A 27366-nucleotide genomic window follows, 5' to 3' on the forward strand; every position below is an offset into this window, starting at 1 on the left:
CTTGTCACGCCCCACTCTCCTCCCAAGCACCAAAGGCCAGGAGTTTTAAGGGTTGAGTGATTCTGCAGGCTCATCCTGAGGACCTGATTTTCAGAAAGTGCGGAGAACCCAAGCTGCTAAAAATCAGAACCCACATGTGGTTTCACACCAGGCATCCCAAAGCCCACACCCCCTTCCTCAACTGCTTTGGAAAGCCTTGGTCAAAAGAAATGGGCTTCTCACCCTGGAAGGCCCCAGCTCACCTTTTCCAAGAGCAGCTTGAATTCTGCTCTGTGCTAACCTCACCTCCAGGGAGACTGAGGGAAGGGGCAGCTTATTCATAGATTCCCAGGCCAGAAGAGACCATTGTGACCATCTAGTCTGACCTCCTGCATAACACAGGCCGGAGAACTTCCCCCCGCAAATTCCTACAGCAGATCTGTTAGAAAAACATCCAGTCTTGATTTAAACATTGCCAGGGATGGAGCATCCACCACGACCCTTGATAAGCTGCTCCAGTCAGAATTTGTCTCCTTTCAACTTCCAGACACTGGATTGTGTTAGACCTTTTCTCTGCTAGGCTGGAGAACTCACTAGTAAATAGCTGTTCCCCATGTAGGTACTTATAGACTGTGATCAAGTCCCTCACTTTGTCAAGCTACATAGACTGAGCTCTATGGCAGCTGGGTGTGTACTCCAGGGGGCAAAAGGTGTTCCACCCCCCCTAATCATTTTTATTGCCCTTCTCTGTCCCTTTTCCAGTTCTAATATATCTTTTTTTGAGATGGGGTAACCAGAACTGCAGGCAGTTTTCAAGTTGTGAGGGTACCATGGATTTATATAGAGGCAATACGATATTTTCTGTCTTATTATCTATCTTTTTCTGAATGGTTCCCAACATTCTGCGCACTTTTTTTGACGGCCGCTGCACATTGAGTGGATGTTTTCAGCAAACTCTCCACAATGGCTCCAAGATCTCTTTCCTGAGTGGTAACAGCTAATGTAAACCCCCACATTTTGTATGTATAGTTGGGATTATGTTTTCCAATGTGCATTACTTTGCATTAGTAATTTTGTATCCTCAAACCTTTGGTGAGGCACCTTGTTAATGGCTTTCTGAAAGTCCAGGTACACTATACCCACTGAATCATGCTTCTCCACACATATGTTGACCCCCTCAAAGGATTCTAATAGATTGGTGAGGCATGATTTTCCTTTACAAAAGCCATGTTGATGCTTCCCCAACAAATTGTGTTCACCTATGTGTCTGATAATTCTGTTCTTTACTTTAGTTTTAAGCAGTTTGCCTGGTACTAAAGTTAGGCTTACCAGCCTGTAATTGCCAGGATCGCGTCTGGAGCCTTTTTAAAAAATCAGTGTTATATTAGTTATCCTCCAGTCATCTGGTACAGAGGCTGATTTAAGTGACAGGTAACATAAGACACTTAGTAGTTTTGAAATTTCACATTTGAATTCCTTCAGAACTCTTAGGTGAATACCATCTGGTCCTGGTGATTTATTACCATTTAGTTTATGGCTTTGTTCCAAAACCACCTCTACTAACACCTCTGTCTGGGACAGTTCCTCAGATCTGTCACCTAAACAGAATGGCTCAGGTGTGGGAATCTCCCTCACATCCTCTGCAGTGAAGACTGATGCAAAGAATTCATACAGTTTCTCTGCAACAGCCTTGTCTTCCAGTGACCCATTGACTATTTGGCAGGCTTCCCGCTTCTGATGTACTTAATTTTTTTTTTTTTTTAAATTTTTCCTGTTAGTTTTTGTGTCTTTTGCTAGCTGCTCTTCAAATTCTTTTTTGGCCTGCATATTTATACGTTTACACTTGACTTGCTAGAGTTTATGCTCCTTTCTATTTTCTTCAGGAGGACTTGACTTCCAATTTTTAAAGGATGCCTTTTTGCCTATAATCGCCTCTTTTACTCTATTGTTTAGCCACGGTGACTTTTTTTTAATTCTTTTACGATGTTTTTTTCATTTGGGGTATATATTTAATTTGAGCCTCTGTTATGGTGTTTTTAAAAAGTTTCCATGCAGCTTGCAGGCATTTCACTCTTGTGACTGTTCCTTTGAATTTCTGTTTAACTAGCTCCTCATTTTTGTGTATTTCCTCTTTTAGAAGTTAAATGCTACAGTGGTGGGCTTCTTTGGTATTCTCCTCCCCCCCTACTCCTCCAAACAGAGATGTTAAACCGAGGCTGGGTGTCTGCAGTAGCATTCCACGCCATAAGGGGGCGCACTCAGCACCTGCACCCTGCTGCACCCAGACTAGTCTCCCAGGAGTAGTGGTGAAGCTGCATCTCTTGGAGGATTGAAAACCAGGCTGGACAAAGAACCGGGGAATGAGAGCGGAGCAGTAGCTCTGCTATAGTGAGGGTTGAGACTCACTGTTTAACAGATAATGATTTTCCTAAATGCTCTAAAACCCACATGTCAACTCAGATTGTCTTGAAAATCGCCGTGCCTTATGCATGTCCGGGGTAGGGTTAGTGGTCCAAATTTGGACTCACATGAGCAAGGTGTTCATGAGATACAGACCCACTAAAAATTGCATGGGACATTTTAGTGGTTCCTAGAACATTATTTGTGCCCACATCTGGTATTAGAGGGGAACAATCCTGCTTGGGCCCCACGGGGGATGGACTAAGTGGGATTTGATATCCTGGATATCTGCCCCCCTCCCCAACTTCTTACCCCTCCAGAACGCCCATCCAAAGAGTAAGACACAACTGAAGGTGGGAAAATGGGCCCTGTGATTCCATGGGTGGGTGTGTGTGTGGGGAGCTGTTGCGTGGAAATTTCAGCCCCTGCTGATCTCTGGGTTCTGAGTGTGGGTACAAACCCTCCTGCTGGACCCACCTGGATCTCTCGGCAGCGGAAAGATGATATCAAAGTTGTCGGGCAGTTCGATGGAGGTGAGGAAGCGCACGTGGCCAGTGTGCCCCTGGGACAAACCCACCGGCGTCAGGGGCATCTTCAAGGAGGTGGTGTTGGCCGTTATGGACAGCGTCAGCACCACCCCAGCGCTGGTACCAATCCAGAGCAAGTCCTTGCAAACCAGGAGTGCTGTGATTCGCAAACAGGCAGCCTTGTGCTGGCGGATAATGGCATCCGAACCTGCAAGCGGGACAAAGAGAAGGACCAGGGGTTAAAACACAGGTAAGCTGAAGTTCTAAAAGGTCCCTTGCACATGTGACCAAAGGAGGTTATTGGTCAAGCTCTCTGCAGCATCCACCTCCCTTGGGCAATGCACCTTTCTGCAGGGCACCAAGCAGGGATCATCTGGGCCAGGTGGACATATCCCACATGATCTCTGTCACATGATGGCATGGGATGGGCAGTGCCAGACCTTGGGACTTCCTAGCTTCTTGAGTCAGGCGTTTGGGGCAGGGGTGATGGATTCTTCCTAAAAGTGGTGGGGCCACGAGGCCCGATCCCCTCCATGGCCCTGCTCCTGCCCCTCTTCTTCCCCCTGAGGCCCTGCCCTCGGGCCAAGCTGGAAGCCAGAGCCGGGCCAGGGAGCCCAGGTCCTTCCATCTGCCTGGGATGCGGAGGCCTGAGAGCAGCCCTTGTCTCTGCCCCCCGCAGGTCCCACGCCCAATGTAGGTGGAGGGTCCGCGGCTCCCCACCACTGCCCATGTGGCTGTTACCCTGACCCAGCTCCAGCTTCCAGCCTGGCCTGGGGCCAGGCCTTGGGGGATGAAGAGCTGCAGCCGGGCCACGGTAAGAGCCGCCCAGGCAGCTGTGGGAGCTGCGGACCCTCTAACTGCCCTGGGCGGGGCGGGGGGCAGGCAGGGACATGGGGTGGGGGCTTCTCTCATGTCCCCCAACCCAGGCAGGTGGAGGGTCCGTGGCTCCCCACAGCTCCCTGGGAGGCTCTTACCCGGGCTCGGCTCCAGCTTCCAGCCTGGCCGGGAGACAGGGCCTTAGGGGGAAGAGGAGGGGCAGGGGGCCAGGCCTGTGGCGAAAAATGGGAGGGCCATGGTCCCTTGGCCCCCCTGTTCTGGCAGCCCTGGTTTGCGGGTGCAGTGATTACACATCGGCCTGTCCTCTCTGGGAAATCAACATGCGAGTTCTGCTATGGTCCAAAGGGAAGAGAAACAGGATGGTCCTGTGGCCTTTGCTCCCCATGGCTTGCCCCTCAGAACAGCCTGCTGTCTCTGCGTGAGACAGGCCTGGCCGGGACCGGGACAGCACGCGCTGTCATCTGGGGGAAGAGGCATGGCTGCTGGCTGAGGCAGCTGGCCCAGTGACTGCCCTTGCTAAGCCTGACTCTAGCCAGGGGGAGCAAATGACAGCTCCCTGGGTGGCCTGAGGAGGGATGACTGATCAGATCCCAAACGCATCCTGCTGGCATCTGCAGACCCCAAAGTGAGCCTTATTCGGATGCCTCCCCTCGGTCTGCGTCATGGCTGCTACTGAACTCTCTGAGCCCCACAACCTGGTCTCTATGGCCCCGACACAGCAGCTGCGCAGAGGCAGGTCTCCCTGGGTTTCATAGCTCAGTGCCGCAGACAAACCGTTCGAAGGCAATGCCGGTACCTGCTAACATTTTGTGGACCAGGGGCGTGATATCGACTTCAGCCAGCTGCTCGTAGCTTGTGGCGTGGTACAGCCTCACCTGGGCACTGCTCTGGAGCGCGATCCAAATACCTGGGCTGCAGCTCACCATGCAGGTCACGCTGCGGTTGCTGTCCTGCCCGATATGGAACGTGTGCTGCGGATGGAGAGGAGAAGTGCGTCCATCGTACTGCTGCCAATGGATGGGACCCTCTGCACTGGCAGCAGAGCCAACGGGCCACTCTGGTTCTGTGCCTTGCAGCCCTGTGCTTTAGGGATCTAGACCTGCCGGTGAGGAAGTGACTTTTCCTCCTCGTGGAAAGTTCCCCTGGCAGTTCTCCCTTATTATTATTTGCACTGCGGTAGCACCCAGGGGGCCCAACTGAGACAAAGGCCCAAGTGGGCGAGGTGCTGTACAGACATATAGCAAGGAGCTTTCACTCTGCAATCTAAACAGACAAGGCCCAAGGGGAAACCGAGTCACAGGGAGAGGGAGTGATTTGTAGCGGAGCTGGGATTAACACTCAGGTCTCCTGACGTCCAGGCCAGTCTTCCAGCCAGTCACCCATGCTGCCTTTCATGTCTATCAGTAAGACGCCTGAGCCAATCCATCAGCACAACACCCCCTGAGCCAAGCTAGGTATAAGAGGGCTGTTGTCCAGGATGCATGAAGAGGAATATACGAATACGCTGCATTTCTGTAGCCTTTTCCGTACAAGATGGCAGGCGCTTCACAGACCCCTCAGGGAGGGAGGTAAGCAGCTTTATCCCAGCGTTGTCCCAGCTGCGGGGTGAGAGGGTCAGGACAGCACTGTGAAAATCAGACTCCGGTTTTGAGTGCCATCATTTTGGGTGCTTGCCCGGAGGCACTCTGGGGATGGTTTTCAGAGGTGCCGAGCGCCCTCTTGTGGAAGCCAATAGCTGTTGGCCCCTCGGATATTTGGGCTCTAGATGTCTCACAGCGGGCACCCAAAAGCAGAGGAAATTCAAAAACCTGGTGTTTTGTGACGAGATCCAGAGACAGTGCCAAGAACAGAACCCAGCTCCCCAGCCACCTACTATAACCACAAGGCCACCCTTCCTCGCCTGCTTCTCCCACCTCTAATCTCCTCTATACAGCACCCACCTCAGTGGCGGCCGGTAGGGGGCTGTTGCCCTTGTGCATTCCCACAGCATCTCCCCCATGGTCACCTATACATGGAGCTCTGCTGCTCACAGGGTGACCCTCATCCCACACAAGCTCCCAGTGGGATTGGTCACTGCTAGGTGTACTCTCAGAGGGGCCCAAAGACAATGGGGCTTGGCCATGGACTGTCCCAGGGCAGAATACGGCCTTTTGGAAACTGATGTAGGAAATAACCGAGGGGAGACCCTCGTGGCTAAACACATCTCACTGCGAGGGGCTGGAGTATTTACCTCAGGAGAGAGATGGCTCTCCTGATCAGAGATCCCGGCTCTGGGCTGTGCATGCCCTGCACTAAAGGGCTGATCCAAAGCTCATGGAAATCAACAGGAGTCTTTCCATAGACTCCATTAGGCCTCAGACTGGGCCCCAGAGTTCATGACCAGCCTCCTGAGCCCCCCGCCCCCATGTTGGCTTGAGCCCTCCTGGGGGCTGGGAAAGCGAGCGGGTACCTCCTGCAGCAGTGTGGCCGTGTTGAGGATGACGACTCGGTTCTGACACCCGCACCACAGCTTGCCAGCCACCGAGACCATCTTAGTGACAGGGCTGCCCGGGGAGCCAAGGGACAGGGACTTGGAGTTCTGGGGGTCCCAGAAATGTCCTGTACAGAGAAAGGAGAAATCAACAGTTGCGTTCTCCTTAGCTGCCCCCCATGGGTCCTCACAGCACAGCAGCCATGTGGGCCGGTGGACACACATCCTGTAAAACGAGGCACAATGTGTGGGTGGTGCTTTGAATGCCCTCTAGCTGTCGACTGCCCAGCAGCGACACTTACATGGCTCCCATCACCACAGCATCGAAGCTCCTCACGGCACCCCTGGGAGGCAGGGCCATGTACAGGTGGGAAACTGAGGCACGGAGAGGTTAGGTGATTTGCCTAATGCCCCACAAAAGCCTGTGGCAGAGCAGGGACTTGAGTCCAGGTCTTCCAAGGTCCAGGTTAGTGCACTACCCGCTGGGCTAGAGCATGTGCAATGTTCTGGGCCATGCAAACCGCCACCAGCGGGCAGAGTCAGGGTTAAGGATGGTGATGACAGTAACAGTGCACACCTCTGTTGTGGCTTCCAGGGGAAGAGCTCAGATCCCTGATGCTGCTTCGGAGCCACCCTGGGAGGCAGGTCTGTGCTATTTAACCCATTGCATGGGGGAACGGAGGCAGAGAGAAGTTAAGTGACTTGCCCCAGGTCACACAGGAAACCTGTGGCAGAGCTAAGGAGAGGCCCGTCAGACTGAGACTATCCAGGCTAACAGACGCAGCCACTCTGCAGCCAAGTCAGCTGGCCAGGCACTTCTAGTGCCCACCTTGTTCAGAACTCCCACCTCCCCCTGGCTGCATCTCAGACTTCCAGCGACTCCTCACTACAGTGCAAGAGACTCGCCCCTTTGGCGCAAGGAGCTGGGACCAGGAGCCTATGGCCATAAACCTGCTCTGCAACCTCAAGGATGTTTCCTTCTCCTCCCACCATCCCCAGGCGTTCCTCTGAGATGTGGATTCTACAGGCCATGAATCCCGTCCCCAGTTACAGCAGCGTCATTCCGGAGCGACTCCCCCACGGGCAGCCCCGTCACTCCCGATTCGCGCCACATTGCTGGGAGCAGAATCTGACCCTTGGTGTCTGAACGGTGTTAGCTTTGTCCCCAGCTCTACAATGGGGGTCTTGATTACGTGAGGGCAGAGTTTGGCCAGGAATCTTCAATTCCATGTGCCCTGAGCGCTGTGAAAATATACCAGCGCTTCTGTCACTGCCAGGGCCACGCTACATGGAGAAGTGATCACACCATCTTCCTTACGCCAGTCCAACTGCACGAGCTTCAGTGGAGTTACTCCTGATTTACACCAGGGTAAGAAAGAGGAGAATCGGGCCCAGAGCAGTTAGTAAAAGGGTAGCCTGGCATTTTAAAAATAGAAGGCCGTTTTCAAAAGTGCCTGTAACTCTGGGTGCCCAGCGAGTGCCCATTACCTTTGGGTGCCCCAAATTAGCGGACGCTTCTGAAAACGTTGGCCCCAAATTGATGAGCTAATCTAAAGCCACAGAGGACATGATGGTAGCCATTGGAGAGGGGGATGGGGAATCAGGACTCCTGGGTTCTATGCACCGCTTTGCCACCGCCTCACTGTGTGCCCTCAGCTAAGTAACCTCTCTTGTTCCGCTACCCATCAGCACAGTAGTGCTCTTAATGCTAACCCATCTCTCCGGGGAGTTGGGAGGCTCAGCCAGCTGCTTGGGAAGCGCTGTGGGCCGGCGGCATGCAAGGCCCTACGTCAGCACGCAGCACTGTTGGCATCAGACTCACCTGCCTCTCTCTGGTAGATGATGAGTTCTCCGTTCGCCAGGGACACAAAGACCTGGTTATCCAGGTACCTGCCGAGAAGAGAAGCCCGCGCAGTTAGCCTGGGACGGACGTCACCATGACAGTGCAGCAGCAGCTTCCCTCCGAGGAGGCTGCTCCCAGTGAATCAAGTCTCTCCTGCAAAAGGCTGCTCCCTCGGTGCACTTTAGTCTCTCCTCCACTCCCCAAAGTGCCCCATATCTTAAGTATCCTCAACCCAACCGCTAGTTTCTCCTTCTAACATAGCATCCTGTACAGCCCACCCCCCACCATATACAGCTCCAGCGCCCACCCTCCCCACACATCGGCTTCAATTGAGATCCAGGCCCCGCTGTACCAGGGACTGCACAAGAAACAGTCCCTGCCCCAAAGGCGGTACAGTCTGAATACATAAGCCGACAAAGGAAGGCGTGCTAACCTTGCTGGACAGCTGGGGAAACCGAGGCACAGAGCGAGGCTGTGACTTGCCTGAGGTGCCACAGGCAGTCTGTGGCAGAACCAGGCACTGAATCCAGGTCCTCTCAAGTGCCTTTACCCTGAGGCCATCTATGCTCTGTATTAGTTACTATTGAGATCATGGTGACACCTAGACATATCAATTAGACACCGTGGCTGGCCCATGCCAGCTGATTCAGGCGAAGGGGCTGTTGAGTTGCGGGGCAGAGGTTCAGGCTCGGCCTGGAGCCTGGGCCCTAGGGCCCTGCAAGGTGGCAGGGTCCCAGAGCTTGGCCTGCAGCCCAAGTGTGAAAGGCTACGCTGCAGTTAAACAGCTCCTTAGCCCAAGTCAGCTGGCCCGGGCCGGCCGCAGGTGTCTAACTGCTGTGTAGATGTACCCCCCGAGGCCTAGGCAGGGCCCTGGCAGGAGCTGATGCCTCGTGCCGTGTACCACTCACAAGATGCACATGACGGCGGCCGAGTGCTGCATCTTCATGCTGTTCTTCCGGTTGCGGATGTTGTCTGAGGACTGGTACACATGGATGCTAGGAAACAAAGGGAGTCAGCTGAGAGCCCTCTGCTGTGGCTGATGGAACGGGCTCCCTGACCCGGCACAGGGAAACGGGAGGCAGCTCTGGTCACATCAAATCCCAACGCTTTGTTGGAAACGCACTCTGTAGGTCTGCTCAGCCTCAGTTTCCCCTTCCTTCTCCACTGGCACCAGCACCAGGGCAGCAAAGCTCACCCGCGGGGCAGCTGGGAAAGGCCTCATTCACAAGCCTCCCTAGCACTGGCTCCCAGCTCTCTGGAGCACGCAGCACTGGGTGACACTGGAATGCACTGGCTGGTGTGTGTGTGAGTTCCACCCTTTATAAGGCTTGCTTAAGGGGTTAGAACATAAGAACGGCCAGACTGGGTCGGACCAATGGCCCATCTAGCCCAGTATCCTGTCTTCCGACAGTGGCCAATGCCAGGTGCTAGAGAGGGAATGAACAGAACAGGGCAATTATCGAGTGATCCATCCCCTGTTGTCCAGTCCCACCATCACACAGCCAAAGGCTATGGACGCCCAGAGCACGGGGTTCCGCCCCTGACCATCTTGGCTAATAGCCATGGATGGACCGATCCTCCATGAACTTATCTAGTTCTTTTTTGAATCCAGTTATAGTTTTGGCCTTCATAACATCCCCTTGCAATGAGTTCCACAGGTTGACTGTGTGGTGCGCATGCGTTGTACTTAGGTCGCCCTCGAGTGGCCTCCACATCAAGGACCCACACGGCATTTCTCTTCACTCACATGGCAGGGGCTGGAGCTTTTGGTGCTGAGGGGGCTGAGCCCCCATTCACCTGGTGTGAGTGGGCAGTGCAGTGTCTATGTACGTACGAGGGGCGTGTGCAGGCAGAAGTGTTTGTGTTTATGGGCCAGGACAATGAGCAAGGCAGCCTCGAGCTGGCTGGGGAAGACCTTCAGAAAACCAGCTCTTGTGCCATCTCAGCTCCTCAGGGCCTGCAAATGGCCCAGCAAAAGTGTCAGCTCAAACGCCTGGGCCACTGACACCAACACAAAAGTGTGAGCCGCCTCCCAGCCCTGGGGTGCAGGGCCGTGCCTCAGTGCGAGGGTTTTCAGACATTTCCATTCTCTTCTTCAGGCTTGTGTGGGCCTCGATTGTGTGCACAAAAGGTGCGTGTGTGTGTTGGGAGGGGAGGGAAGGGGAGGGGAGGAGGCTGTGCATGGAGGGATGGACACACAGTCACAGAGTTTAAGGCCAGAAGGAGCCACCCTACCAGATCCTGTGTGTGGGTATGGTGGGCATGTGGGCACGATGCCGTGCCTGTGTTTGTGTGTGGGGGCACTTACATGTGCATGCCCATGTGTGCCGTATGTGGTGGTAGGTGGACATTTAACCAGGTGGATTTAAGAGGCCTGGCCCACCTGTTCAGCGCAGAATATGGCTCACCAGGATTTGATGAGATCCTCCCAGTGCCAACGGGTACAATGCCAAATAAACCAATGCAGCTGCATCTGCTGACACCAGGCTGGTGTTTGGCTTGGCGTCTCCACAAGCACTGAGTGGACATTCTTTTCTCCACCTCCCTCTGTTCTCAGGGTTTACCCCAGAGAGTACCTGAATCCCCTCCTTTGTCACATCTTCCCCCCTGTTCCCAGCGTGCTAAGAGTCCCCCTGCCAATAATGCCCGTATCGGCAGCTTCACTCCAGCACAGCCATCCATTACAGAGGCTACCAAAGGAAGTCGGCTCAGCAATGTTTGCATGCAGGCCGGCAGGATCAGGTGACATCCGCCAAGCCACCACCCACCCCTTTTCCAATACTCTGCCTGCTCCTAGCTGACCCACCAGCCATCCTCTGTGCCCAGCCACATTGAGCTCTGATACGCCTCAGGATCTATGCTCAGCAGGTCCTCCAAGCTGCCCCTCGTGAAGGACCCTCGGCTTGACCTCCTCATCGCCCGCCCATCCATGGGGCTCTCGCTATTCCTGTTCTGGCTGAAGGTGCTGGAGATGGGAAGGAAGCCTGGGTCCTGCTCCTCCTCTGAGCTGGTGGTTTCAGCTGCCACATCTTTGGAGCTGGGGATCTCTTCATCTGGACAAGGAAAGGTGACAGGAACACACAAACCAGGAGGTTTTAGGATCAGATTCTGATCAGTGTGATTCTGGATTAACTCGCTCATTCCCACTGAACCCAATCTAGTCGACTCTGGTTTAACCTAATCTATTTCAAAGAATTTCTCTTGCACCCATCACCACGGTGTCTAGGCACCAGACGGAGGTACTATGGACCTACACTAGTGCAGCTGAGGGCAGAGTTTGACCTGGGATGTTTCATACTGTAGCTGAATAGCACAGTGGTTAGTGCCCTCTGATGGGAGCCCAGGACAAGTTACATAACAAAAGGCACCGGGACTTTCAGCATTTTCTAGTATCTCACATTTCCATGGCACTTTTCATCCTGTAGGAGCAATCCCCAAACCTTCTGCAGAGGGTGACAGATTCTGTTCTCAAAGGCACCGACCCAAATTCAGAGTAAATCCATTTACTTAGTGGAGTTGCACTGGATTTATACTGGAAATCAGAATCCAAATCCTGGTCCTACTGCAGTCAGGACACCAAGATTAGCGCTATATTAAATATACATGTAAAATATTTCCAATATCTGGATGAGAGACAAGGTGGGTGAGGTTAATACCTTTTATTGGACCAAATTATGTGGGTGGGAGGGACAAGCTTTCGAGCTCCAGAGAGCTCTTCCTCAGGACTGGAGAAGACACTCTGGTTCTGTATAGCTCGAAAGCGCCTTCCAGCATCAAAAGCTGGTTCAATCAAATACATGACCTCACCTACCCGGTCTCTCTCATATTCCGGGACCAACATGGCTACAAAAGCACTGCAGACATGGACATTTATTACATATTAAAAAACAACATACAAAGAACATTGTTCAGGTTGCAAAGTCAAGCACTTAGAAGTTAGGAAAATGCCATATACACAGTTTCCAGTGCAGCCTCATTCTGCCCCCTGTGCGTCAATCTTGTGCACTGAATGAGGCAGGGATCCTATGGGAAAAAGTAGTACTTGATTACCTAATTAAAGACTGTATCATAATGCATACACACAAAGTGGCTGAACAATTCTAGCATCTCTAAACTAGCGAGTGCTTGATTTTGCAACCTTAATAACGACCTCTTAACGTCATTTTCTTGTATGTCATTTCCTAGAGTTTGTTTTTAAAAGAAAAAAAGTGAAAACAAATTCGATTATTAGTGACTGCAACAAGATTTCCCTGAGAAACGCAAGCCAGCAAAGGGAATGGCGATTTGATGGTTTATAGCTCAGCCAAAGTTGAATGGATTTTCGTGGGACAAAGAAAAGGCACCCCTCTAGTCTGAGGGCTTTCTCTTGCCGAATATCAAAGGCCTGATGCAATTAATGACGGTGCGAGAGCTTCTCTAAGAAAAGGTCACAAGAATCCTTTTCATGGAAAGTGTTAGGGTCACTACCAGCTCCCCCATAATAGCAGGGCTCAGTCATTTAGTGGCCTAAGAATTGATGACTCACTTCCAAAGCTAGAGGAGATGGTGGAGTGGCTGGCCTGGCTCTGGAGTGTGCCTGATGGGCTTGGAGAGGACTCATCGTCTGTATCGTCGCTGTCAAAAGGCATCAGCTCCCTGTTGGCGCTGTCCATGGGCTCAGAGAGCTCTATCGAGGAGCCGGAGATGGAGATGTGTAGGCACTGCTGGGGCCCGGAGTCATCCAGCGCCGAAGGAGCCGGTTCGGAGGTTGGACTCACCAGGGACTCGGGATGCTCCCTGTTATTAGAGTGACAAGCTGATGTAATCCTAATCCTAGCTCTGCTACTGACTTGTCCTGTGCATTAGGAAAGCCACTGTGCCTCAGTTTGCCCATCTTTAAAATGGGGATAAGAAGAGGGGTTGCTGTAAGGATTAAATCCCAAACACTTCTATTATATGCCGCATATTGCAGAAAATCTACACTGGAGCTTTAATAACAACTGATGTCTGCTATCTCCCTCTTCCCCTCTGCCTAGAAAGCCAGATGCCCTATTGCCTTGGGCCAGAGACAACCAGGACTCACAAAATGTTTCAAATCATCACAAAAGATCAGAAGTGGCATGTCCGTAAAGCATGGTGCTGTAGGTTGAAGGGCAAGTACTTCCAGCACGTGGAACCCATCTTATGTACCTCTACACTAGCGGCCGACCCAGGCTGGCTGACTTGGGCTCACAGGGCTGCAGGGCTGTAAAGTTGCAGTGGAGATGTCCGGGCTTGGTCCGGAGCCCAGGCTCTGGGACCCCTGAACTATCTGAATGCCTCCCCGTCTCTGATGTGTTTATCTTGTGAGGTAGAGCAGTGTGAGTATCCCCACTGGACAGCTGGGGAACCAGGGTGTGTAGAGACTAAGGCCTGGGTTTTAACAGGCATCCAACTCCTATTAAAACAAGAAGCCTGGGGCAGAGAAGAGACTGGAATGCTGCTCTCCTGAGTCCCAGGCTAGCACCTGACCACTGGGCCAGCCTGCCTCTCCTCACAGCTATCCTAGGAACCTCCTCTTTGTTTCTGATGCCTCATGCACTCACAGGCCTCAGTGGTGTCCCCTGTGTCCCCTTCCTCTCCCGGGCAGATACCCAGCACTAAGCCTGCTCCTATGGTGCCGGGGTCCTGAGTCCATCCCCGCATCAGTCCCTGTTTCCTTCCAGCCCCGGATGCGCTGGCATCTTGTACCTGAAGCTTCTCTTGAGGCCCGGCACAGCAGCGATGCAGAGGATCCTGGCCGAGCACACCGCTATGCAGGCCTCCACTGTGGGCTCCTTCTTGATGCTGAGAAGGCAGACCTGCCCCACGTAGCCGTCGCTGTTACACACCCACACCTCGTAGGCGTTCTCGGGGCTGCTGTGACTGGGAGAAGCACAAGAGAACTGGAAGGGGGCAAAAGACAAGGAAGTTTCAGGTCATTTTTAAATTGTACTGAAAGGCCTTCATGATGAACGTCTCAAAGCAGCCGGGCCGGGGGCAAAGGAGGGAAGGAGGGCACAGGATAGAGGACGCGCTCTCTCTCTTGGTTTGAATAAAACCAGTTTCCTTTTCAATAGTACGGTTCATCCCAAATGATACACACTTGTCACCGCTGGCATGCAGCCACCTGTGGGGTGGAACATAGCAGCTGCTTAACACCTCACTAAAACACCACCCTATGGTTTAGGACAGGAGGTGAAGAAGAATACCGTTGCCAATCCAAACTGCAGGGGAAATTAGAGATGTACAATGCAATGGAATTTGGCCAGGACACCAGGGCTAATACCCCCATGCCTCTGGAAAAATGTCCCAGGACCTCTAACGAGGAGAAGACCCCACTTCCCTGGTGCATGCATGCAGGGGGGAATGTAGTCGGGTCCTGCTCTCACTTCCGTGTGATATTGGGGGGGCAGAAACATAGATCTGCCCCCCAATATTTCCACTGTGAGGGCACTAGCCTGTTTTGCCACCCCAGGAGCCACTCTCCGTCCCACAGAACGGGGGCGTTAGTATTGTTCCAGTGATGTGCAGTGATGTCTCCGGATCCCTGGCTAGAACTTCGTCACAACCAAAGAGAAGACAGCACCAAAGCCTCCCTCCCACGTCTGAGGCTGAGCCCTGCACGTATTCGGTGGGGAGCTTCCTCAGCCCTGCGGGAGAGCACCTGCCGTGCAGCTGCGATCCCGTGACACACCTTGCTGCACTGATTTTGTGGAGAGCCCAGTAACCTGAGCATACAACAGTCCCGAGCCCTGCAGACAGGTATCCACAGCGCAAAGCAAACGCAGTCACAGCTGGCATCACCTGGTTGCTCTGCAAAGCAGGGCCAGGGGCTTTAAAACAGCTGGCAGGGTGGCGAGGGCATGCGTGGCTTGCCCTCGGCTGTCCTGCATCTGCCCTGTGCAGACAGAGGGCTGTCAGATCAGCACGAGGATCCCACGAAGAAAGAACAGCCCCTGCTTCTCTGCACCTACAGCCAGTGACGCACCCCACCCAGCAGGCCGGGGTGACCTGTGTTAAGGAAGGGGCGTGGGTTTCTGGCTGGGTAAAAGACTTAAGGGCCTGTTCTTGTCAGCCTGCAGGAACTGCATGAAACTGGGGCTTGATGTGACCTTTGGGTTCCCATAGGAACACGCCTCTGCAGATCAAGGCCAGTGGGCGGCAGCTTTTGTCTCTGGAAACAACACAGAGCGCTCGGGCCTGCACTGGTCCCCACAACAAGCAGCATCTTGCTCTCGGGCACCAGGTGATGGTGGTGGGGGTGGGGGGAGCGGAAATAGGGATCAGGTATAGTAGAGACTAACAGCCAAACCCAGACCAGGACACAGAGAGGTTTGGGATCTGAATCCAATTTTACAGGTAGCCCTTATGGGCCCAACCTAAAGCTCACTGAAGTCAGTTGGAGTCTTTCCATTCACTCCAAGGGCCTATGCCCATAATGGGCCACACCAATCCCACCGCTCTAAAGAGCCTCAAACTCTGGCGTTTGAAATCCCAATCTGGACTCAGATCCCGGACACCCCAAAATTCAGATGTGGGGTGTGGTTCAGGCTCTTCTCTACAACGCAGTGGGTTAATGCTACACCAGAGGTGTGGGAGGGAGCTCGGGGACAAGGGGAAGGGAACTGAGCAAACTCTGTAGGTCTCGTTATCAAAGGCCAACGTACTTGCATCCCACTGCGTGTCTTCATAATCGGGATCGCCTTCAGGAATTCCGGGTCCAGGCAATTTTTGTGAGAAGCTGGACACAGGAAAAGAAAGACAAGAAAAGCTAGGTCAGCGAGCCTGTGGCTATAGCAGTCAATAGCAGTAATTTCAGACCGCAGCAAATGCCCCAGGCCAGAAGGCTTTGCACAGCATAGAGACAGGGACCACAACACCCACCGCTGAAATGCAGCCACCTCTGGGGTGGAACGCCGCAGTTGCTTAACAGCGCACAACACCACCGGGCAATGGGTTAGTGCAGGAAGTCGAAAATACCGTGTTCAGCTGAAACGGCAGATGAGCTGGGTAGCATGTCTTTTACCAAACTGGAATTTGGCTAAATCCTGCATCTTGGCAGGGGGTTAGACTAGATGACCCTTGTGATCTTGTCTAACTCCATGGGTTTATGATTCTAAGGCACAAAGGATAACACCCCCTCTCTGAGCAAAACATGTCTTGGGATCTTTCAATGACCAGTCAATTTCATTTAGCACAGGGGTTCTCAAACTGGAGGTCGGGACCTCTCAAGGGGTCGCAAGGTTATTACATGGGGGGTCGCAAGCTGTCAGCCTCCGTCTCAAACCCCACTTTGCCTCCAGCATTTATAATGGTGTTAGATATATAAAAAAGTGTTTTTAATTTATTTAGGGGGTCACACTCAGAGGCTTGCTATGTGAAAAGGGTCACCAGAACAAAAGTTTGAGAACGACTGATTTAGCACCTCCCCAACACCACACTGGGGCTTTGATAGACACAGAAGGAAGAGTGCCACCTGATAGATTATCAGTGGAATTTTCTGCAGCAGCTAGGGTTTTCCTTGGCAGTCTCCCAGCCCAGAAGTGACCCAGCCAGCCCCTGCTTAGCAAGCTCCCTAGCCAAGGAAGGACTGATTCTCAGGGATAATACCCTAACTGGAGCCCTGAGAACAACTCCCACTGATATCAATGGGAATCTTCCTACGGCATTTAGTGGGGATCACATCAGGACCCCATTTGCGGAGCTAGTTACCCAGTTTCTTCTTGGTGTCCTCGAAGGCCTGCTCAAAGCTGTGCCGTGCGTCGGGGTTGGGGAACTCGAAGATGAAGGACTCGGTGCCATCGGCTTTGGTGGTGGTGAGCTCCACTTTGTTGGGCGGGAAGGACATGGTGAAGGAGAGGGACTGCTTCTCTGCCAGCTCCCGGTGTATGGCGGCCATCAGGTCTTTGATGACGTCATCCAGGCTCTGGGGACGCACACAGGAACGGGAAGAGCATTTTTAATCTGGAGGGGAAGCGGGCTTCAGGGAGGAAGGATGGTCTTGTGGTTGAGGTGGTGAATGGGGACCTAGAAGATGAGGGTTTAACTCCCAGCTCTGCCACAGATTTCCTGAGGGATCTTGAGCGCGTCACTCAGCCTTTCTGTGCCTCAAGTCCCCATGTGTAAAAAAGGGTGACAGTGCTCCTTTCCTGTCCCTATAGGGTGTCGCTGTTTTGGGCAGGGACTGCCTCTCACTGCTCATCCACAGCTGATGGGGGAGGTTGGGGACTGACTGTGAAGGGCCTTGGAAGGGAAGACAAGGTGCTTACGTTCGATGTGACAGAGAAAGGGGAGCCTGCAAAGGGGCTCAAAGAGGGGGCAAAGCGACGGGTGAAGGAAATGCAGCAGCGGCTATGAGGGGACAGGATCACATTCCTCCAGGCCAGAGAGAAGGATGCTGCGGTAATCGAGGTGCCAGATGATGATGCCAAATTCAGCATCAGAACCTGGGGACTGCCATGCTGCCCCTAGCAACACCAGCCTCCCCTGGGAATCAGGGTCTGATTGGGTCTAATGAGGGTGAATATAAGTGGGGGCTAACGTGCCACAGTGGCTGGCGTTCAAGGAGCAGTCACCTGTCATCAGAGTGGGGATGAAGAAGCTGCCTCTTAACAGCTGGAGTGTGGAGCAAAGTGTACAAAAATAAGCAGCTCTAAATGGGCAGAGGATGGCAGATTTGAGCGTGATTTGGCTGGGCGGGGGGAGCCGGAGTTCAGGTTCCAGGGTCTCACCCAATGCCCGGAGCAGGTTCTGATCTGATGGGGCCACAATCTCATGAGCTTGTCTCACCAGACTGTGGCCCCAAATGGCAGAAATCTCAGCCCCCCGGCTTGTTCTTGTGGGATAGGCGCAGTCACCAGCGGTAGAGATAATACAGCCCTGATCTGGACTGGGGTCTCTATACACCGCTACTGTGACAGGACATAGGACCGGAAGGGATCTCGAATTGAGTCCCCTGTTATGGCAGACAACCCCTATTGTAATTCTGATCATCATACTCATCCTTAATGCTGATCTAGGAAAAACAAACGGGGCTTGTGGCCTTTTTTTTTTTGCTTCTCTATGATGGACAAAGAAAGAGGCTCAAAAGATTTTTGCTTGTTTCTTACATTGGAGACAGCACACACCTCAAGTCTTGTCTTTCCCGTTTTTGCTGCAAGTCTCCTTGGAGAACCAAGAGAACGGGAGCAGGAATTTTCTAAACCACTAGCAGAGGGATGGGGCAGGGTGTGCGTTGTTGGATCTTTAATAACGAGGGCTTTTCTCCCCACTGTTTGTCAGGTGTTCAGGTTAGACAGAGGGTAAAAAACAAACAAGCCACAAAAAGGGCCAGATCCCTCGCTGGTGTAAATCAGCGTTGCTCCACCAAAATCAATGGAACTGCGCCGATTTCTTCCCTGCCTGAGCTGCTGAGGTCTCACGTCAGACCCTGCTCATTCTCCAGTCAGACAAAGGGAGAATAGAGTAGACAAGACCTTAGTTACTAATTTCATAAACCAAACAAGGGAAAAATATCTATCAGAGAGGTTACAAACCCCAGTCCCCCGCGGGCCACTGGATTGTGTTAATCAGAGCCTCACGATTAAAGCCATCTAGGCAGCTCTGTACAGGCTGGAGTCTGGTTTCTTTCATGGGAGGGTCAGTCTGTTAATACTGCTCCATGAGTTGCTTGTGAGCTGTGTATGTGCCCAGGCACTATGAGCTACAGCCTTTTACCCTCGCTTATATTGACTTACCATGCTCTACGAGTATTCCCAATACAGTCACTTGGCACACTCAGACAGTATGGGTAGAGATCAGACTGGATGATCACAATAGGTACCTGCTGGCTTTTAAATCTATCCCGCAGCACTCCCCCATCCCCCTGGCATATCAGAATCCTATCTGGCCCCTTTCCTGCATAGCCCATTAACCCTGCCCCTCCTTGGCCTGGGATAGCCCCTGGGCTGCAGGTGCTGGCAGGGTAGACGGGGTGAGGGACTCTGCTTAGATCCCCTTTAAGCACTAGTGCTGCCTGCCGAGCGCAGCCGAGGAAGGAGGCTGCAGTGCTTGGCAAAGCAGCTGCTGGGAAGGTTTATACAAACATACAGCAGGCTGGGAGCTCAGCACTGCATGGCTTGGAGATGGAGAGAGCCCTTGTAGGGGGATCAGGTCGGGCCCTCCGCTGAGAACCTCTCTGAAAAACTCTGGGTGCGATCTGGCCCAAGGAGCAGTATTTCTAGGGTGCCCAAGGATGGGTCATCTCGGGCCCAGCTGGCCCTGCAGTGGTCGGACAGGGCTGATTCCATGAGCCTGGGAGATGGTTTAAACCGGAGCCCCCAGCCCCTGGCTGTCCCCATGAGGAGCCTGCCCTCACCTGGTGGGGGAAGCTGAGGGTCTCGGAGAGCTTGCTGACTTGGCCCAGTGTGCTCAGGTCCTCGTCCAGGCGGCAGATCGTTTTCTGGATGCTCTCGCGGTTGGTGGACTGGGAAGCCCCTGTGTGTCAAACAGAGCGACAGGGCACATCAAGCAGCAGCTGTGCTGAGACGGTGGGTGGGGGAGGATGGATCCCAATACTTCCCCCGCTCAACGTTTCATTTAATTCCTTCTCCCCCTGGATTCTCGACTGCCACATACAAACTGAGCCTCACCCGGGTCTCACTCCAGCTCCCCTCCTGTTCTCCAGCTGCTGATATTGTTAGCGTCACATAAGACCCCATCCCCCACTGACTGCTAGGCTACCAAGAACTTCTGTACAGCTGATCTCGGACCCAGCCTTGTCTGGCCTCAGGGTGCAACCCCCTTTCTCTGGCTCCCCTGTCCCCCTGCTGCATCTCTGCCCGGCCACCAACATAAATCAAATGGGCCAGCTGACCCCGACCCCATGCTAGGGATCTTCTGGGAATGCCCTGCTCTGCAGGGCTGGGACTGGGACATACTCTTCCAGCCCCTTGGAGGTGCCTGCTGTGCTAAGTGGGTGAAATTCACCCCAGTGCAAAGGCCCACTTAGGTCTGCACTGAGACCATTGGATTATCCAGGAGCTGGAGGAGGGCACGCCTGCATCATGAATATCAGCTGGAAATGCAGGCCCCAGGGGCTTGTTCAGCCTGTCAGCTGATGGGGCACAAACCCTGTGCTGGACTGCACGTGGATGAATTTAACCCAGAGAGGCTAGGCCATTACTGCTCACAGATCCCTTCTGCCAGGGCACTTCAGGGTTGTGAAGCCCTCTGGGAGGGCTGCTGTGATGGGCATCAGGCAGCTCGACTCCTCCCCCACTTTCTCCCACACTCATTGTCTGCAGAACATTGCTGCACACAGCAGCCAGCTGGCTATGCTCAGTGTGAGGGCTGGGTTCCCATGCACGGAGTGATTCCCACGCGGCAGAGCCCCTGCTAGAGTCATCAGGGCCCATGGCTTGGTGAGTCATTCCCGAGTGAGGTAGCCTCCCCACAGCTGCCCTGGGCCCGCTTGCAGCACTGGTCCCCGGATGCTGGAGCTTGGGGGCTTCCTGAGAAAAACTGACGCAGGAGCCGATGCCCCCTCTGGCGCCAAGGGATTAATGTGTTTACACCATCAGGAGCCCTGGCCAAGGGAGGGCCAGCCACTCCCCCAATCCTTCCACCCACCCACTCTGAGGAGGAGCCAGTCACTAGGGCTGCAGCAGCTACTAAGCAATTACACAAGGGTAAGGCCTGGGGAGCAACTCCACTCCCACCCTGTGGCCCGGGCTGGGGCGGACTGGCCCCTAATAGCTAGCTGAGTTACTCAGGCCGGGTGCTGGTGAGAGGACTGGGGCCTTGAGGCACAAAAACCTGTGATTGTTTTCATGAGGGTTGAAAGGGGCTATAGGACCAGATTCTGGCCCGTCCCTGCCACTCCACCCCCCGTCTCCCCAGGGCCATGGCAAGGATGGGAGTGGCTGGAGTGCTGTGTGCTCTGGCTATTTCGGGTTGCAGGGGAGCCTGTGGATAGCTGAGCATTAGAGCAGACTCCAGGGTCTGCATCAGCTCCAGGAACTGCTCAGAATCTGGGTGGTGCCCAGGTGTCCCCTTCGGCCCCCTGCTGCCTGGCCCGGGCCTTCTGGGAGACCCTGGCCCACTGTCTGTTATACAGTTTGCCCTTTGTTCCTGTTCTCCCTAGAAGAGGCCCAGTTTGGAACACAGTGGTCACCCTGCACTAGCCGGTGCTGGGCAGGAGGACAGGAGCCCTGACACATGCATGAATCACAGAAATAACAGATGGAAAAGACTTGCTGGGCCACCTGCTGTGTCCTCTGCTGACATTTCCGATATGTAGAGGGGCTATAATAGACATTCCCAATGCTATATCTTCTACTGCTTTCTGCAGTCCAATATGAAATGCACTGAACGGTTCAGTTATTTTGTATGCATCTATCGCTAAGGAAAAGATACAGTAGCATGCCCTGGGTTGCTAAGCTGCAAACCACAGCTACTGGGAACTTCACAGAAACTGAACTCAGATCCTCCTGCCTCGAAAGCACAGGCATTTGCCACTTGAGCTAAAGAAGAATCTCCACTAGCTGCTGGCAGTGGAGGGCTTACGACACACAGTCAAGAAGTTCTGAGTCTAAACAGCAGAGGGCAGTGATGCACATCGGTAGCCAGTATTTAACTCAATAACTGAGTGAGTCGTCTGCAAATCCCTATGAGAATACTGAAGTGTGCAACAAATAGAGCCCAGCACTCCAGTAAAAGTTGCATCTCTGGAGCTATATGGGGCTTGGTAGTTATAGCATCTGGGGGGGACACGAGGGCTTGTTTCTCAGCTATTTAAATGTTCATGTTATTGAAGTTTATTGTAAAACAGCTGAGCACAGCATCTGTCCCTGTAACAATTTTGTTAAACACAGCACAATACAGCACTTTACATTGGGGAGCTACTCGATGTGTCTTCGCTCAGCATGGACAGAACAGATGGGGGACCCTTTGCTGCTGAGCCAGTGTAACAGGCAGGGGCTCGGAGAAAAGGCTCCCAAAGGTGGCATATTGTAAGCACTTCGGGGCACAGGCTGTCTTTTCGTTCGTTTGTGCAACGCGAAGCATACCAGGGCTCTGATCTTGACTGGGGCTTCCGGGCACTGCTGTGATACAAATGATGTCGGTACAGACCTTTCACAATGTCGACATCCTCCAGGGGCAGTTTCCAGAGCAGTTTGTACTTGCTGGCTATGTCTATAACACTGGCAGCCGTGTAACTGGAAAAGAAAAGACATGAATGAATTCCCAGAGCGCAGTCCTGAATGCGACCACTAGGTGGTGAGGGTGGCAAGCTGAAGAGAGCCACAATTAACAATTAACACAGGAACTGATCACGGGCCTAAAAATAGGGCCAGCAGCTGGGCTGTCTTGGCAGGATGAACCCAGAGTGCGTCACACCCATCTCTTTTCTCATGCTCGGCACTTCGGGGAGTTTGGGTCCCATCCCTGCCTGCTCACGGGAGCACAGCACACAGGCCGGGCATGTTGCTGTGGATATGCAGGTGTTTGGAGTCTGGCTCCCGGGGTTTATTACCAGGATGGGGAACAAGGCTGGCTTTGGCTTTAGCATTTCAGGGGGTCCCAGCCGAGTTAAGCCTCAGGCCCCAGCCCATACCTCCCACAAGGCCCATCGACCTGCTCTGCCTCAGCGTGGCGGGCAGAACGCCCAGGGAGCCAAAACGCCACCCTTTCTATTTTGGGATGTGCGCAGATCCCAAAATAGATCCCAAAATGCCCAGCTGTGGGGAGTGCTGGGACTGAAAGGGGGAGAGAGAATGGAAGCCACAGGGAAACAGCAAGGAGGAAGGGAAATTGACATCCCTGGTTGGGCAGATAGGGACCAATTCTGCGTGGCATTGAGTGTTCTCAACGCACTGTGAAGTCCGTGGGTCTGATCCCACCCTACAGACGTATGGGGTGCGGGGCTCTTGCAACAGCCCCTGGCACCCACAGACAGGGATTCTCTCTGGGCTCTGCTGGGGGACTCCAGAGGAATCCCCCACCCCCAGGGCAGGCTAACCAGAATGCTGGGTCCCACCCCCTCTCCAGCCACCCTGGCCCACTTTCTGCCCTGTGCCAGCCAGCTCCAGCCCCCGCAGCACAGCAGTGACTGTGAAGGGCTGGGCCATTGTACCCCTGCCCTGGGCAAACTTGCCATCACTGAAGGCCTGGGTGTTGTGATGGAGCTCAGTCCCTCGCAGGATTGGGCTTGTCCTGTGTGTTTAGAGACAGTCTGTGCTGGGGAAGGGCACGTGTGCAGTTGACCTGCCCTGCTCCAAATAAATCGGTGGGTGCGGGCCGGAGGGGGCAAGAGGCTCAGATGACTTTGGACAGTACATGGGGACCAATTCTTCCCTGCTGCCCCACTGGAGCCAATGGCCTGGCCTGGGTACCCACAGAACACGGTCCATAGGGCAGTTCTCCATTGGGGTCCTTCAGTTTGGACAGTGTTTGGATTCTTATAAAGAGACAATCCAAGCTGGATCAGAACCAGCCCAGGGGTTCGGGCTTAGCAGAGGAAACACCACACACCACAGGTGCTGGTCCCAAACTGCCTGCCACTCAGGGCAGGGCCCTGGGGTGGTTGGGTTGGGGTGAAAGCAGCTGTCTCTGGGTGTGCACATGTGGCCCCCATCCCCACGGTGGCAGGCAGAGGCACTGGGCGAGCCCTGACCCTCTCTCCAGGCCGATTGCTGGTTTACTCACAGGCTCACGGAGCTGCGGCGCAGAGAGCCCGACTTGCGCTTCAGGGTGGTGCAAACCAGCAGGTCCGTGAAGAGGAAGAGCGAACGGTCCTTCTTCCCACCCACTGCCTTCTGCATGGCAACAAGGGGGGGGAATTAACCCTTTCACTCCCCAAACCCAGGTGATGGCAATACAAAGAAAAAAAAGCAGCACATTTAAAGGCAAAACAGGTTCTGGCTGATGCAGCATCAAAGTGAAGGATCTGGGGATGAGAGGATGATTCTGACCCCCCACCCTTGCCCGATGGACACTGGACTGCAGGGTACAGGCTAGAGATATTTTTAAATGGCTTGTCCATGAGCGAGCCAAGCTCAGATTTGTTTGTCCGACAAGACAATATGGTTGCCCCAATATTGCTTTTTGAGGCCAAGATGACATTTAAAATTCAGTAATTATGGGACAATTCTCAAGCTCACCTTCTGCTCAGCCCTTATTTCAGGCTCAGCCCCCAGTGACGCCAGCGGGAGCTTAGCTGGAGTAAGAACCTCTGGATCTGGTGAGCCCTTATTAATAAAGGGCCACCTTTTGTAGGCACCGGATTGACGTTGCCAGGCTTGTGTCTGGTGTATAGTACCTGTCCTGAGGGCCAGGACAAGCTGCTGGGCTGATCTGAGTCTAAAAGTCCCAGGTGCACTGACTGCTCAGCACATCCTGCCTGAAGCTAAAACCGAATGAGCCGCCTGCCTCAGCTTCCTCACACCTGCCGCTCACTAGCAGCTGCAACTCACCTGCCACATTCAGAATTAGCCAGGACAGAGCCCGAACAGTCAGCCCGAGCCTGACTGCAGCAGAGCAGCTGGCCAGGCTGGCAAACTGTCCATTTGCAAAGGAACTGAGGCGGGAAGAGGCCAACTTTCATCTGCACTTCGGGTCAGGCACGCTGCTCCGTTAATCCAGAAGTCCTGACTCTCAGCAATAGCCGCTGCACCGTGGTGCCTTACTAGCCTTGCGTGGAAGCTGGCAATACAGGCTCAGAGAATTGAATCAAGGCTGGAAAGACGCCATCACAATACAGTAGGGTGTGATCAGCACATCAGCAAGGCTGCACAGCACGGTCAGCGGGGTTTGCTGAGAGGAGGAGAGTGGAGGGGGCAGCCTAATCTAGCACGAAGGGCAGGTGGAAGCAAGGACCGCGGTCGGAAGATGGGCAGAGCCTGTCTGAATGAGCAGCCTTGCTCGTCGTGGCCTGAAGCATGTTCGTGGTGCCTTGGAGCCGAGCTGGGCGACAAGACATCACTCGCTCTCTGTCCTTGCTCTGCAGGCCCATGACAGATGAGATCCACAGGGGAGCACATGCTGTTACTGAGTAAGCGTGTGGCTACAGCTCCTGATCCTTAGGCTGCACTGGGCAGGTCCTGCTGAGCTATGGAGAAGAACAGTCTTCAACACCAAGTGCCCTAACCACTGCGATAACCTACTGTAAGGTGCATCTAATGTCTGAGGCCATTACTCCCATTTGCAAGCGCTTGGGCAGAGGCCGGGTCTCCCCTGTGTTTGTACAGCACCTAGCCCAACGGGGCCCTGATCCGGATAGGGGCTCTGAGCGATACTGTAACACAAAGAAATAACCACAGTAGGACCACAGAGTCATCCTAGAGATTGGTGATGGGAAGGACCGATTACTGTAAGTCACCTAGCTCATCCCACCTCCAATGCATGTTCGCCCTAAGGCCTCTTGTTCAGAGCTAATCAAGTGATCACAGACACCACTGTTTGCTGTCATTTGTGGGTCATCGTGAGTCTTTGGATGGCTGCCGGGCATTGCCGAAAACGCTGGCAAATCCTGACAGTTCCTCCGATCACAGCACAAACTAGTATTGCTGGAAGATTTCACTGAGATTTGTGACTTCTTGTTCTACTGCTTAGAAAATGTCAGTTGTTCTGTTGGGGCAGTGAAGAAATAATATCATGTGACTTAAGTAACTAATGAGACTCTACCAATGGCAGCAACGTACGAAATTAACGGTTCATGAACCAAAATTGGTTTGCAAAATCTATTTGGCATCTGTGACTGACAAGAAGTGGAATTAACCTGGGAGCAGCTCGTGAAGGGTAAAACGGGGCCGAAGCAACGGCTAATATTGTTTGCACTGAGTTATTTGAACTCTATTCTTGACCATTCTCTCTCTGCTTTTGACCAGTTTCTCACCCCACTTACCCATGGCAATAAACCTTTTTCATTGTTCTGAATAACCTGTGTCTTTCTTGCTTGCCCTGCCTGTGGTTCCTCCCAGATTTCTGGGGCTGAGCTCCCAGGATGTGCCCCGAGAACCGTGTCCGTACAAACTCACATGCTCTCTCTCCTTGGCAAATCCAAATGACCTTGGGTCATAGCTGGTGGAGCAGGGCTAACGCATCTGGTGAAAAGGGGCCTATGTATTTTGATCAGCACTGGCAGGCTGGTGCTGCGTTGTTATGGAAACAGCCCACAGAATACTTGACTGGGAAATGCAAAAGCAAGCTTGCCTTTCTCTTGTTTGAAAACCCCTGGGTTTCATTGCATAAGGGCGAGAAGGAGGCAGTGAACATGCTTCTTTTGAAAGCGGCCGCGTGCGCTAGATGAATGAAGGTTTCAGGTTTCTCTCTGTGGTTTTGTAGCACTTTAAATAGACCACACTCCTCCACAGCAACTGGAGTCAGCGAATGACAGAAACCAGGGGGACAAAATTTCTCTCTAGCTCTCCCAGCCCATCCCCACCTGCTCAGGGCTTTATGGTATAATTTATAGATTCAAAGAGTGTAATGCCAGAAGGGATCGTCAGATCATCTATGTCCAACCTCCTATATGTCACAGGGCATTACATGTCACCCAGTTTCCCCTATACTGAGCCTAATGATTTGTGTTTGGCTAATGCATCTCTTCCGGAAGGGCAGCCATTCCTTCAAGTGCCTTGTCTAACTGAACTCCCAGTATCTCAAGTGGTGCAACTTTAATCACTTCCCTTGGGACACCAGTCCACAGTCACAGTGCCCTGGATTACCTTGGAGGGGTTTAAGGTATGACAGAGTGCCCCATGGGGAACTAATCCATAACAAATCCCTTGTACCAAAGTTGATAACCTGAGAAGACAAGGGATTAAAACCTGACATGTTACAGGTGCTTGGGAGACACGTGGTATTAAGGTTCCATTTATAAGTGGTCTATAAAGGGTTAATAAATGATCAATCAATGTTCTAAGCATGTGACAGACATGAGTGGCATACGTTATGAATGGCTAGAAGGGGCTATAGATGGCCATAAACCATGGTTACAAGAACCACATGACCTACTGATATATGGATTTGAAAGCCAGAAGGGATCATCTAGTCTGACCTCCTGCATAACGCCAGCCAGAGAAAGTCACACAGTAATTTCTACATCATGCCCACAACTTCTGTTTGAGCTACAGTACCTCTTTAAAAAAGATATCCAGTCTGGATTTAAAGACTTTCCACCCTTCCAATGGTTAATCATCCACACTGCTAAAAATCTGCACCAGGTTGGACCCAATAACAATGTAAAACAACTGATTAACCATTTATTAATGTCTATTAACCCTCTATAAACAGAACCCCCATATAAAGTCTGATTTGTTTGCATGAAT

The 27366-nt window shown here is 53.0% G+C and overlaps 1 protein-coding gene across 1 annotated transcript in view; it reads right to left on the bottom strand.

Moving 5' to 3' along the window:
- ARHGEF17 (Rho guanine nucleotide exchange factor 17) overlaps positions 1–27366 on the bottom strand; it is a 238507-nt gene that overhangs the window by 8247 nt on the left and 202894 nt on the right. Inside the window, exons 8-20 of the mRNA XM_073329132.2 lie at positions 23744–23853; positions 22169–22254; positions 19413–19531; positions 16769–16982; positions 15724–15797; positions 13766–13959; positions 12582–12832; positions 10863–11109; positions 8965–9051; positions 8036–8103; positions 6193–6341; positions 4540–4714; positions 2857–3114 (exon numbers count right to left, since the gene is read on the bottom strand). Coding sequence (XP_073185233.2) covers positions 2857–3114; positions 4540–4714; positions 6193–6341; positions 8036–8103; positions 8965–9051; positions 10863–11109; positions 12582–12832; positions 13766–13959; positions 15724–15797; positions 16769–16982; positions 19413–19531; positions 22169–22254; positions 23744–23853 — 2032 coding nt within the window. The remainder of the gene's footprint in view (positions 1–2856; positions 3115–4539; positions 4715–6192; positions 6342–8035; positions 8104–8964; positions 9052–10862; positions 11110–12581; positions 12833–13765; positions 13960–15723; positions 15798–16768; positions 16983–19412; positions 19532–22168; positions 22255–23743; positions 23854–27366) is intronic.

Source organism: Lepidochelys kempii, chromosome 1, assembly GCF_965140285.1.
Source record: "Lepidochelys kempii isolate rLepKem1 chromosome 1, rLepKem1.hap1, whole genome shotgun sequence".
NCBI classification, from domain to species: Eukaryota; Metazoa; Chordata; order Testudines; family Cheloniidae; genus Lepidochelys; species Lepidochelys kempii.